Source organism: Peromyscus eremicus, chromosome 8a (assembly GCF_949786415.1).
Source record: "Peromyscus eremicus chromosome 8a, PerEre_H2_v1, whole genome shotgun sequence".
NCBI classification, from domain to species: domain Eukaryota; kingdom Metazoa; phylum Chordata; class Mammalia; order Rodentia; family Cricetidae; genus Peromyscus; species Peromyscus eremicus.
This window is the reverse complement of record NC_081423.1, coordinates 60,830,082-60,843,977: the sequence shown is the minus strand read 5'-3', so window position 1 is coordinate 60,843,977 and position 13,896 is coordinate 60,830,082. Positions and strand designations below refer to the sequence as shown.

Sequence of the window (13,896 nt, the reverse complement as noted above, 5' to 3'; positions counted from 1 at the left end):
ATAGGGGATGAAAACTTAAGGCCCTTGTCTACAAAATTCATTTTATGTTGGAAAACTACATTCCTCTAAAACTACATTGTTTCCAAAGACCTTGAATCAAGAAATTCATACTAATTATTTCAGTCATTCATAATCTAGAATCTCAAATATACTAGTATATGTATATATACAAAGACAAAATTAGCCCATCAGAATCTTTGAAAAAGAAATGTTACCTTTAGTGTGATATACAATAGCAGCCCTCAGGTCAAAAGAACCCCAGCTATCATTCCTTTCTAGGCCTCTCTGGTATCTCTGTTCTTTGGCGGAGCCTAACAAAGTGTTCGTAGGAGAGGCCAGAGGATTTTGATTTTCTATTTCGTAGTCCTTTGAGAGAAACACTAAAGCACCTTGACTACTGGTGTCTGCTTTTTGCAGGTCACCTATATGACTGGGTTCCAAGGATAAGGCTCCACTCTCAGTAGTCCCGGGTTTTAGAATGTTACCCAGAACTTGAGGACTAGTCCGTTTTTCCAGCTCATAAGCCTTGGGAAACACAGGATGCTCAGTTCCTGAGGGAATTATTTCAGCACCCTGTGAAACCAAAGTGGCAGGATATTCTCCTTGAAATGTCACTTCCATCACTTTATGATCTGATGACTTTCCAATAACAGTCTCTGGGCCAGCACTGGGCTCATTTATAAATGATAAACCCCATTGATTCTGGAAGATATCCCCCAGGTTTTGCTGATCTGTCTGAGAGGGCAGATCTACTTGTGCAGTGCTTAACAGCACCGTTTGCATATTTGAAGGGTAGATAAAAAGGCTAGACTTAATTTGTTCAACAGCTGCTGAAGTCAGACTCATGTCCTGAAGAACTGAATCAGTCCCAGTAGAGATGGGTGTTAAAGTATTAGCAGCAGTAGTTAGCAGTGGCTGACCCACTGATGGATACATATTTCCATCAGTTCCTGCTAAAACAGGCCCATTAGAAAAGTTGGCAGAAGTAACAGATTTCAGAGCTGACATGGGGACCTGGGATAGTCGGCTTGAAGGTTGGGTCTGAGTTTCCCCAGTAGATAATGAAGAGGATGAAGATGAGGATGGTGACACCGAAGAGTTCTGTACAGTTTTGTTGAGGTTTTCCTTAACTTTGCTTGCATAACTTATTTTAGGAACTATTTTAGCACTGCTATTGTCCACTGGAAAAACTGGGGGTGGTTTAAACAAGGTCCATGAGTCCTCTTTGGAGGCAGCAGCTGAGGCATGCTTTCCTTTAGGCCGATCATCAAATTTTTTGTTGTTCAAACCAGGTTTAACATCTGAGCTTTTACGAAGTATGTCACCCACAGCAGGTTTTCCACGACTTGTTCCTCCAGGTCCAGTTTCATACTTCCAAACAGGCTTCGAACTATCTGCTCGAGTTCCCTTTTGTTCACTGTAGTCAGGCTTTAAACTTTCAAGTCCCTGTTTTAATGCTGGGACACTAGTCTCCTGCATTATTTTGTCCTGCACTAAATTAAGGTTTTCACAACCCTTGGCACTATTGCGCCTAGCTTTCCTTTTTTTAGGAGTGGTATATCCACTCTCAGATCCACTACCATCATTATCTGCTCCTTTGCCCATATAACCATTAGTGATATAGCCTGAATTATTTGTTATAACGCCATTTGGAATTGCTACAGTGTCGGTCTTATCTATAGCCTGGTTCTCTCCAGATTTATTTTCATAAGACTTCCCATTCTTTTTGTCCATACTGTTTTTCTGAATAAAATTCTTGGTTTTAATTCCTGCTTTTCCAAAGGTGCTGGTCTTTACAGTCTGCTTCAGGCTAGTGTCTACAACTTGCTGGTTGCCATTGAGGACCCTAGAAATAGGGTTAGTAGCTTCATCAGAACTGAGGCTCTTTAAAGATATCTCTCTCTCTCCGGCATTACCATTTACTTCACCATAGCCTACAGAAGGAGAACAAAAACAAAAACAAAAACAAAAATTTAAATCATAGTAGTACTGAAGACTTGAAAACTGTTTATTGAAGGCCAGATACTATTCTGTAAGGTTTATTACTTCCCATTTCTATGAAAAGAATCTTGTCAGCCCCATTTTATAGATTATAACATTTCACTGCTAGGCAGAGGCAGAATTAGGACACAATTCACATCAGGTCCATCTACTGAACCAGTAGCCAGAACTAACTAGGAAGAACAGGACCTCTCAAGCAGCATGCCATAATATTCCTCTAGATTATCTAAACAGAATAAACCTACATATTATGGCCATGAGGCTGTTATAAAAATTTCCTTACAATTAATTAAATGCAATACAATTCCAGCACACTGAAAACAGAGGCAAGATGACTGCCATGTTTGAAGCCACCCTGGTAGAACCTTGTCTCAAACACAGTTAGGTAAGACCAGTGCTACCCTCTGGGTTTTTGTTCAGATACAGTAAACTGTAAAAGGAAAAAAATTAAGGCTGTGACCTTTGCCTAGCATGTATGACCACTGAATTCAATCTTTAACAGGGGGCAGGGGGAGAGGGAGGATTGAAGACTATACGTAAGTGGCTAGTTGCCAACGGACCTAACAAAGCTATAAGCCCTGTGGACTTTGAGATCAGGACATATCACAACACATTAAACAAAAATATGTACCAATGTTTCTAACCCTTAAGAATTGTTTTCTTATACCGGGGTTAAAAAGACCTAGAGAGATAAAACAATACCCAGGTCACAAAGTGGCAGAACTAGAAATCTAAACTCTGGTCTGTCTAGAGTTCTCAGCTTTCTATCCTCATGGAAAACTTGCTTGCTCACAAAACTACAAAGGAATCTAATTTTTTAAAGCTGTCAAGTATGTGAATGTAAAGACTTCACTGTTTACAGTTAAGTCTAAAGATTACAAATGATCTACTGGGTCACAACTCCTACTTACTAGTAAAATGGTGATTAGCCATCAATTGCTTTATAACCTCGGAAGTCCTTTGGGAAATCCTCTCAATTCTATGAGTAATCTTAGTAACTACAGAAAATACTTTTTTGGTTTTGTTTTAAACAAAGCGTTTCTCTGTAGCCCTGGCCCTGCTACAGCTCACTCAAGAGATTTCCCCTGCCTCTGCCTCCCAAGTGCCACTACCACCTTGTATCAGAAAATACACTTTATAGAAGTTCTTAACTTCCTGGCTGGCATGTTTGAAGTCCAAAGCTTAACCCTTAGTGGTTAGAAAAAAAATAAATTCTTACTTTCCAGTGTTAAAAGTACTATTTTTCATTTTTTAAAAACCTGTGACAGACAGATTTCCTGTGCTGCCGAGGGCTGAGCATTCCTAGCAGGTGCTCTACCACTAAGCTGTCTCCAGTTCCAAATAAAAGCTTTCACAGAGATGTGATGGCCATACCTCCAATCCCAGCACTGAGAAGGCAGAAGCAGGGCAATCTGTGAGTTTGAAGCCAGACTATTCTATATAAATGAATTCCAGGCCAATCGGAACTACATATTAAGACTCTGTCTCAAATTATTTTTCCCCCTCATAGAAAGAGTCTAACTATGAAACAAGAGACAAGTCCATTATGTGGTATTTTTCCTATAAAATTTTCTTAAAAAAAAAATGCAGAAAGCTGCTGGGCAGTGATAATGCACATTCTTAATCCCAGCACTCAAGAGGCAGAGGCAGTGGCAGGCTCCCTGAGTTCTAGACCAGCCTGGTCTACAGAGTGAGTTCCAGGCCAGAGTTGCAGAGAAACCCTGTCTTAAAAAACAAAAAGCAGAAAGTTGAGCCAGGCATAATGGTGCATCCCTGCAATCCTGTCCAGCTCAGGTAGAAATGGTGGCCCACACTAACTCCAGCTACAGGAGTGTGAGACACCAGGACTACAACTTATACTATAAGGGCTGAGTCTGTATGTAGCTGAGTGGTAGACAACTCCTGCCTAGCATACTGAGGTTCAATCCTCAGTTTACAAAACAATACAGCCCACTATACTTGTTTTAATGACAAAAGTTTTTGGGTTTTTTTTTTGCATTTAAGTTTATAATACTTTTCCCCTGTGGCCTTGGTATGCACAAAGTATGAAAGGCATCTTTTAAAGCTTAAATACTTAAGAACAATGTGAAGACTAGTTATTACAGAAAATTACAGAATTCCTAGAACTTTTATTATTTAGGGCTGCCATGCTAACTCCATTTCAAATGGACTCAGCCAAACCTTGAGTATTGATAAATCTAGCTTTCGGATCTGCCACTGCCATCACTCAACACATGTGGTCTTCTCTTGTGCCCTCTTCTGGATTCAGAAAACCAGTTACTGAAAGCTTTGGGAGTAACAGGTCATAAATACCCACAAGCATGTCCCAAATATATTCTACTTTTCTTAGTTAGCACTGTACACAATGAAGCAACAGCACTGTGTGACCAAACCCACACATGAAAAACCGATTACCCCAAACTGTTAATATTCTCTCAAAATTTCCTAAATGCAATTTCCCTCCTTATTCTTCATCCCATATTTTGAAGGGTGGCCCTTCCAAAGGTTCAGGGTCTGCATCTCTATGGAGTGATGAGTCCTGTGGGGAATACATAAACTTCATAAAACATAAATTTTAAATCTAAGAAGTACCATTATTTGACAACCTTAATATTTTCTCACCTTCTGAAAACCAAAATTAATGCAGTGTTACATAATTCCTAAGTTTCTAGGCTGTTCTACTAGATCCTTACAATTAAACACTTCTACTGCACAGTAACATTAGTCCCTACCACCTTACAAAAGAAAATCTGATATCAAGCTTGTCTTCAACCTTACATTGTCTACCGTAAGTTTTCCAGCAGTAACTGCTTGTATTAAAAGCCAAGCTGAGTTTAACATTTCTCCAAGTGTTCCCTTCCATTTCTCTTCAGTTTATAAACACTTTTAATCTGCGATTATAGAGACGTTGATGCTTAGTTCTTGAGTATTTCCTCAAGACATCTTTACGTTTAACATGTTAAATAAGATTCAGTGTGGGGATCGACATCAGTTTTAAAACGCGCCAAATATCTTTCACTGGAATACCCCCCGAAAGTCTTGTCCACTGGCATGGCCACAACCTCACGGACAAGCCACTTCAGTTCGTTAAAGAGGGGACCCAAACTGCCCTCGTCCCTCCAAGCCCGTGTTTGAGGAATCCCTCCCCGCACTCACTAACCCTGCCCAGAAGTTTCCGTGGCAAACGGATGGAACAAGGTTTAAGAGGTTGTTTCCCCCCCCTTTTTTCGGGTAGGAAAGGGCCTGCTACAAAGAAAAGGGCCTAAGTGAAAGCCTCCGAGGCGGAGTCGTGAGCGAACCTGGCAGGAGATGAGATTCCTGTGGCAGAGAAACTCGTGACCCGGGAGCCGGGTTCCCGCTGGGTCCCCCACCCGGCCTCAGGCACCGCCTCTACCCAAAACGAACCCCCTCGCCCCTCCAAGGCCCGCGGGAAGGCCGCGGCCGCCGCCCGGGCCTCCTTCCCCCCCCCCCTTCAAGCTCCTCTTCCAGGCCGGCTCCCCGCCCCGGCCGCCCGCGCCTCCCGCCGCACCCGGGAGCGGGAAACGCGGCCGCCGGCGCGCGGGTCCACGGTGCAGGCCGCTCCCCTCGTGGCCGCTTCCCTCCCCCACCCCAACCGCCCCCGCCCCTCACCCCAGGGACCCGCCCGGGGCCGCGCGGCCGCCACCGGGTTACACAACCCGGCGCGGGGCGGGGGGAGGGGCGCCGGCCGCCCGCAGTGCGGGGGGTGGGTGTGGGTGGGGGGGACGGACAGGACCCGGCCACGGCCGCCGGGGCGTCCCGGGGCCACCGGTCCCGGCGTGCCGTGTGCGCCTTCGGCACCCTCCCTCCCTCCCCCCGCCTCCCGTCCGCTCCTCCGCCGGCCGGAGTCGGTGACAGGAATCGGCTTCCAACATGGCGGACAGGAAGCGGCCCCGCGAGGAGGAGAGAACATTCCAGCCTCGCCGGCGCTCTGGAGGAGAGCGGGCCAGGGGCGCCGGCCTCCGGAGGAGACGCCTCGCGGGCCGGCAGCGGGGCCCGGCGGCCCCGAGGCGGGGGGCCTTCGGGGGTGGACATGACCCGAGGGACGAAGGGGTCCCGGCCGGCCGGCCGCCCTCCCCCGCCCCCGAGACAGCAAACCCCAAGGCCACAGGTGGGCTCGGGGCGGCGGGTGCGGGAGGAGGCGGCTTCCTCAGCTCAGCCCGCAGCCCGGCGCCCGCCCGATCGCCGCCCGCCCGCCCGATCGCCGCCCGCCGGAGGGTCTCGCGACACCACCCGGGGCCGGGATTCACTAGGCCCGCCTGAATTACACACACCTCGGGGGAATTTTTTTTAAATTTTTTTTTTTTTAAGGGCGGCCGAGTTGCATCCCTTCTTACCCACCCCCCCCCGCCCCGCATTCAGGCCAACTCCAGGGCCGCAGAAGAGGGGAAAAATAATAATAATAATGTTGGGAGTCCCAAGGCCGGGCGTCCAGGTCTGCCTCCAGCCGGGGCGGGGGCCGGGGAAGGTCACGCAGGCCCGCCTGGGCCTCTCCCATGCTGAAGGGAAAGGAGAGGGCGCTGCAACCCCCCACCTCGCGGCCCGCGCCCGGGAAGAATGGAAAGGGGGCATCCCCGGGCCCCCGCGGGACGCACACCCCGACCCGGTCCGCGCTTTTCACATCTAGCCCCACCCCCATCCCCTCGGCCCCCCCCCCCCTCCACTCCACCATCCCGGTCCCCTTCCCCCACCGCCCTCCCTCCCAGACCTGTTTTCTTCTTCGGCGTTTCCTGGTGCTGCTGGAGGGTGTGTTTCTGCTCATGTTTCAGCGGCTTGGGCTGGGCCTTGGGGCTGCCCTCGGCTCCATGCTGCAGGTACTGGTGAGGCTGCTGGTGATGGTGGTGGTGGTGGTGGTTGTGGCTGTGGTTGTAGAAGTAATAATGGTGGTGGTGGTGCGACGGCTGCTGCTGGGGGTGATGGTGCGGATGGTGGTGGCTGTGATGGTGCTGAGGCTGTGGCTGGCCGGGCTTCTCCTCCATTGAAAGCGGCTGGGACTCCCTGGCTGAGGCTGCGGGCTGCTGCACCGTCAGGATCTGAGACTGCTGCTCGGCGCTCGCTCAGTATATCTGAGCGCGTCTCGCCAGCGCACTGGTTAAGCGAGCGGATCTGCAAGATTGGCAGCAGCGCTCCAGCAATCAGGAGCCACGCTGCGCGTCAAGCCCCGCCCCTAGCCCAAATCCTCTTCCCTTCCCCTTCGCCACCGCCGCCTGGCCAACGCCACTTACCCTATGCAACCTCACAGGGCCGGGCCTTCAACGTCAGCATTATGGCTCTCTCTTCTATCGCTTTCTCTCCTTCACCGCGCAGTTAGCGAACAGCACTTTCTACACGCCTCACAGGCAAGCAAGCTGATTTCGAGTGTAGCAGATTCCACGGACGATTGCTGGCGCTAGGAGCCATCTCATCTGTTGGTTTTGCACCTCCTAGAATCTGTCGGGGTGTGTGTGTGTGGTTTTTTTAAAAATCCTTTTCCGGGTAGCCAGAGCAGAGGGGGAAGCTCAGTTTCCTTAACCCTTAGGCCACGAAAGGGGCGATACAAAAGAGGAAATAAATTCATTTTTAAGAACACAAAACCTTCACAACTCAGATAGATCGTTTTGTATTCTGGATTCATTTTGCTTTGTATTCATATGCTAATCTCTTCCTTTCCACGGAGGGATTATAGGGTTCCACAATGGGGTATCTGTGTAATTTTCTAAAAGGGCACAAAGGGCTTAAATCATTGTTTCTTTGTAGTTGAAGGCAAGAGAGGGAGGGGTGAAAAATCTATGCTGAAGTTTTTTTTTTGTTTTAATTAAACACTACAGGTGAGGTCAACTATGGAACCAAAATAGGTTTTAGAATAAGAATTTCAAGAGTGAAGGAAGGAAGAAAGGACACCTTTAAAAGTTCTTACGGTTTTGTTTTTTACATTTTTTTTGTTTTGCATTTACAGAAAACATTGAAATTTAAAGATGTGTTTGCATTGTTTGCCGTTAATTCAACTAGTCATGGTAGGAAGAGGGTTGTAATGAGGACAGACACAGGGTACCCTCAAAATATATTTTTGTGGATTTTGGCGACGGGGAGGGGAGTAGGGGGTGTTGTTGTTTATTTGTTTTGGATTGGTTTGTTTTTGAAACAGAGTCTAACTTTGTAACCCTGATTGACTTGGAACTCCCTGTGTAGACAATGTAGACTAGGCTATCCTCCAACTAAGAGATGCCCCCTGCCTCTGCCTCCTGAGTGCTGGGATTAAAGTCCTACAGCACCACACCCAGCCAATGTGCTATTTCTTAGAACTACATTACATGTACACTTGCTTTATAAGTTGTTAAATGTGATAATATTTCTCTATGTAATACGAGGGAAAGTTTAAATGTAAAATTTACCATCTTGCAGGGCAGTGGTGGAGCACACCTTTAATCCCAGCACTTGGGAGGCAGAGCCAGGTGGATCTCTGTGAGTTCGGGGCCAGCCTGGTCTACAGAGTGAGATCCAGGACAGGTACCAAAACTACACAGAGAAACCCTGTCTCAAAAAACAAAACAAGGGCTGGAGAAATGGCTCAGAGGTTAAGAGCACTGACTGTTCTTCCTGAGGTCCTGAGTTCAATTCCCAGCAACCACATGGTGGCTCACAACCATCTGTAATGAGATCTGGTGACCTCTTCTGGCCTGCAGTCATACATGCTGTATACATAATAAATAAATAAATCTTTAAAAAAAATTTACCATCTTAACATTTTTTGTTGGTTTGTTTTTGTTTTGTTTTGTTATTTGTTTTTGTTTTGTTTCGTTATTTTGAGACAGGGTCTTACTATGTATCCCTAAGTATGTAGCCCAGGCTGGCTTCAAACTTGCTGCAATCCCCCTGCTTCTGCCTCACAAATACTGTCATTTTAGGCATGTACCATCATACCCAGATCCTACTTAACCATTTTGAGTACATAGTTCAGGGTATTAGGACATTCCCATTATTGTGCAACCATAGTCAAGTGCATCCCTAGACCTATTCATCTCGTAAAACTGAAACTCCATACCTATTAAATGATAAATCTCTTGAAGCTGGAGAGATGGCTTAGCTGTGAAGAGCATATTCTGCTCTTGCAAAGGACCAGAGTTCGATTCTGAGCATTCGCATGGCAGCTCATAATTATCCATAACTCCAGTTCCTGAGGGTCCAACCTCTCTTCTGACGTCCAAAGGCACCAGGCACACACATGGAGCACATACATACATTCAGGCAAAACACACACATAAAATACATCTTTTTTCTTTTGTTTTGAGGACAGGGTTTCTCTGTGTAACCACCCTGGCTATCCTGGAACTTGCTCTGTAGACCAGGCTGGCCTCACTGAAACTCACTTGTCTCTGCCTCTGGATCGTGCTGGGATTAAAGGCGCTTGCCACTACCAACCGGCAAAATATATCTTTTTTAAAAAAACAAAAGATTTACAAGATAAATCCCCTTACTTTCCTTCCTTCCTTCGTGCCCTGTTTTAAGTTGACTGCTCAATGTACCTCATGTCAATAGATTCATACAGTCTTTGTGAGTGGCATATTTCAACTACCATAATATATTGTTTTTGTTTTTTTGTTTTAAATGATTTATTTACTTTTATTTTATATGCATTGGTGTTCTGCCTGCATGTATGTCTATGTGAGGATGTCAGATCCCCTGAAACTGGAGTTATAGTTGCCAGCTGCCACTTGAGTGCTGGGAAATGAACCCAGGTTTTTCACAAGAGCAGCCAGTACTCTGAACCTCCAAGCCATCTCTCCGGCCCTTTAATGTTTTGTTTGTTCAATTAGATGTATTTTGTGCACTCATGGCATGAGTGTTTTGCCTGTATGTATGTATGTGCACCATGTGTATGCCTGGTGCCTGGTAAGGTCAAAAGAGGTTGTCAAAACCCCTATATCTGGAGTTAAGAATGGTTGTGAGGGGGCTGGAGAGATGGCTCAGCAGTTAAGAGCACTAGCAGCTCTTCCAGAGGACCTGGGTTCGATTCCCAGCACCTATATAGCAGCTCACAATTGTCTGTAACGCCAGTTCCAGGGCACCCGATACTCTCATGCAGGCATACATGCAGGCAAAACACCAATGCACATAAAATAAATAAATAAATCTTTAAAAAGAATGGTTGTGAATCACCATGTGGATGCTGAGAACTAAACCTGGGTCTTCTACAGGACCAACAGGTACTTTTAACCTCTGAATCATCTCTTCAGCCCTATGTCTTGTTTTGAGAATGTATTTTTATTTGGTGTTTGTTGTTTTCATTTTTTTTTTTTTTTGAGTCAGGGTCTCATATAGCCTAGACTGACCTCCAACTCACTTTGTAATTAAGAATGACCTTGAACTCTTGATCCTTCTGCTTCCTAAATGTTGGTATTTCAAGTGTGTGCTACCATACCTGCCCTTACCGTAATGTTTTTAAGACATATTCATATTACACAGGATATATAAAAATGTCTTTCTTTTTGCCAGCACTCGAGAGGCAGAGGCAGACAGATCTCTGTGAGTTCAAGGCCAGCCTGGTCTACAGAGCGAGATCCAAGACAGGCACCAAAACTACACAGAGAAACCCTGTCTTGAAAAAAAAAAACAAAGAACAAAAAATGCTCTTAACCACTAAGCCATCGCCCTAGCCCATAATTACTCAATTTTGAGAGCTAGGAACCCAGTAGTAATATCATCTTGATTAGTCTCTACTATTCCCACATGCTTAAAATGTAAATAGAATTCACCATTATGGGGAGTGTGTGTGTGTGTGTGTGTGTGTGTGTGTGTGTCTGTCTGTCTGTCTGTCTGTTTGACTTAGACATTAAGTTGGAAAATAGACTTCCCATTCTTGATTCTAACTTCTTTTTCTATATTTCCTACATTATACTTCCAGACAAACAAAACATACTCAGTGAATTTCCAGCTTACACTTTGACTTGCCTTAGTTTATGTATTCATGTGCAGTTGTACTGACTTAAACAGTCTAACTCTTAGCTGGGTGTAGTGGTGAACAACTTTCATCCTAGCATTCAGGGTCAGGTAGAAGGAGGAGACAGTGACCTGGAGGAGATGTAGGAGTGTCAGAAGCACAAGGTCATCCTTAATTACACATGGAGCTCGGTCTGAGGTTAGCCTGGCCTATATGAGACCCTGTGTAAAATAAATAAATAACACTTTGAACATAGTAATAAAATAGGTATATACATAAACATAAACTGATAACAAATTATAAGGAAATTTGCTGGGCAGCACTCTGTAGACCAGACTAGCCTCGAACTCACAAATTCCACCTGCCTCTGTCTCCAAGTGCTGGAATTAAAGACATGTACCACCACTGCCCCACTCTTGAGTCATTAAAAAAAAAAATCATTAAATGAATTCCAGTTTGGGATTAGGACAGAGTGTCTTCTTCTCTCCCTCCCTCCCTTCCTTCTTTCCTTCCTTCCTTCCTTTTTTTTTTTTTTTTTTTTTTTGAGAAACCTGTTTAATGGTAAAGCTTAGCAAGCTCCACTCCACCCACAGTAGGGACTGCTTTTATCTACAAGGTATAACTGCCTATAAAGGAAATCTGAGAAGTGAAAACAATAAGATCTGTTTAACTTAATTAAACATTTGCAAATATTTATTGAACAGTTTCTATCTGTTGATTTTAGAAGAATTTTTTTTTGTTGTGAGACAAGGTCTCATTATTGTAACCATAGATGGCCTGGAACTCACAGAGATCCACCTGCCTCTGCCTCCACATTTGCAAATATTTATTGAACAGTTTCTATCTGTTGATTTTAGAAGGATTTTTTTTTTGTTGTGAGACAAGGTCTCATTATTGTAACCATAGATGGCCTGGAACTCACAGAGATCCACCTGCCTCTGCCTCCTGATTAAAGATGTGTGCCCTTAAGTAAAACATAGCTCTCTGAACAGATGAAGATAGGTTTCTTCTGTATCCCAGAGTCTAATAAATATTTATATGTATAATTCAGCTACCATTTGGCTTAAAAGGGCTTATTGGGAAACATTATCATTTATACTATTTTCTACAGAGAAAATATTTTACTGTTTAAAATAACCCTAGACTTTTAAATTATAACCTGTTTTTGTTCAGGCTATCTGTGTATTATTTCTCCTGCAGTTGTACATAAAATGTTTTTACATTTAAAAAAAAAGGACAAATACTATAGAATTGTATTACATGAAATATATAGAATATACAAATTCATAGAGACAGAAAAATTAGATGTTATCTCAAGGTAGAGAAGAAAGGAATATAGATCAATGATTTACTAAGTACAGAATCTCTGTTTTGTGTGATGGAAAAACCTCCCAAATGGACAGTAGTATCAGGACATAATATCATGAATGTAATAAATCAATACAATTAATATAATTAATGAATATCATAAATATAATTATTGAATGAATACTACGAATGTAATCAATGAATATCATAAATATAATTAATATCATGAGTATAATTAATGAATATCATGAGTGTAATTAAAAAATAAATTAAAAAATATTGCCTTTAAAATGAAATCATAATAATATACATTAAAGTCTGTTCTTCATGATGAAGGGAAAATTTAATTAAAATAAAAATAAATAAATAAATAAATAGGTTTAAAAAAAAAGATACATGACTTGTACCTGACATTCAGACAGGAAATCCTTTCTTCTTTTACTTTTACTATGTTCCTACAACACCAACCACCTCCTGCAGTCCAGAGACAGCTGAAGTCCTGGGATGTGTCTCTGAAGAGGACCAAGTGAGATCATAAAGATGACTGGTGCTGGAACAAAAATAAATACAGTACAAGTGTATAGTGACGTGTGGTGTTAATTACTATTCCCAGAAATATCTAAAGGAATATTCATATTATTTGTTGGTGTTGTGTTTATGCTTACATGTGGAAAGAGGTTAACATGAAATTGAGCTGGAGCTAGAGAAAGGAAACAGGATTTGTTCACCTGGATTTTGTGCTTGCCTTATGGGCATCTGTGGAAGCTTGGCCTAAGCAGGGTAACATTAGAAATTCAGTGGAAATGCTTAGCCTGGTGGTCAATGATTATAATCCCAGCACTTGTATTGAGGTATGAAGGTGGTATTGGGGATATTGAGGCAGGAAGAACATGAGGGAGAAGCCAGCCTGGGTCTGAGTGGACGTGAGACTCTGCTTGTCTATGTGCACGTGGGAATGAGGAGAGCCAAAGATCCATCTGCACACGTTGGTGTGCCTGGAATGAAGAGACCTTGAAGAAAGCTTTAATACTCCATGTCTGAGGAAATTAAGACATGGTTATCTATTTCCTAGCCAGACCAGTTAAGCTGTTCTAAATGGTCTGACATCATAGACGTTGGGCTCTAAACAGCTGTCTTTGTGAGGATGCTGAATTCCTGGGGTGAATTGGCTGCTATAGGGAACAGCAGGTAAAGTGATACAGAGATGGTGAAAAGAATACTCCCTTCTCTTGTCGCTCTAAAGAAGTTAGAGCAAGGCTCTCTTTCAGGAGGGGAGGCTAAAATCTTTTTAGATTATGGACTAGTCTATAGAAACATGTCTGCCGTAGATCAAACAGTGAAGGGGAAGATGAATAGGAAGCTCACCTACACAACTTAAGTAAAACATAGCTCTCTGAACAGATGAAGATAGGTTTCTTCTGTATCCCAGAATCTAATCAATATATGTATATAATTCAGCTATCATTTGGCTTAAAGGGGCTTATTGGGAAATGTTATCATTTATACTATTTTCTACAGAGAAAATATTTTACTGTTTAAAATAACCCTGAACTTTTAAATTATAACCTGTTTTTATGTTAAGAAAAAAAAAGTTAGAGCAAGCTCATAAAAGGTCCAAGATTTTGAACATCCCGGAAAACAGGACAGTGAAG

At 43.8% G+C, this 13,896-nt stretch overlaps 1 protein-coding gene across 1 annotated transcript; it reads right to left on the bottom strand.

Moving 5' to 3' along the window:
* Window positions 1-180: 180 nt before the first annotated feature.
* Window positions 181-13,326, bottom strand: LOC131917026 (FMR1-interacting protein NUFIP2-like). The gene is made up of 5 exons (XM_059270673.1): window positions 12,910-13,326; window positions 12,652-12,794; window positions 7,245-7,449; window positions 6,728-7,125; window positions 181-1,934 (listed from the first exon to the last, which is right to left on the bottom strand). The coding sequence occupies exons 4-5, from the start codon at window positions 6,996-6,998 to the stop codon at window positions 181-183; spliced, it is 2,025 nt and encodes a 674-aa protein (XP_059126656.1). The 5' UTR covers window positions 6,999-7,125; window positions 7,245-7,449; window positions 12,652-12,794; window positions 12,910-13,326.
* Window positions 13,327-13,896: the final 570 nt, after the last annotated feature.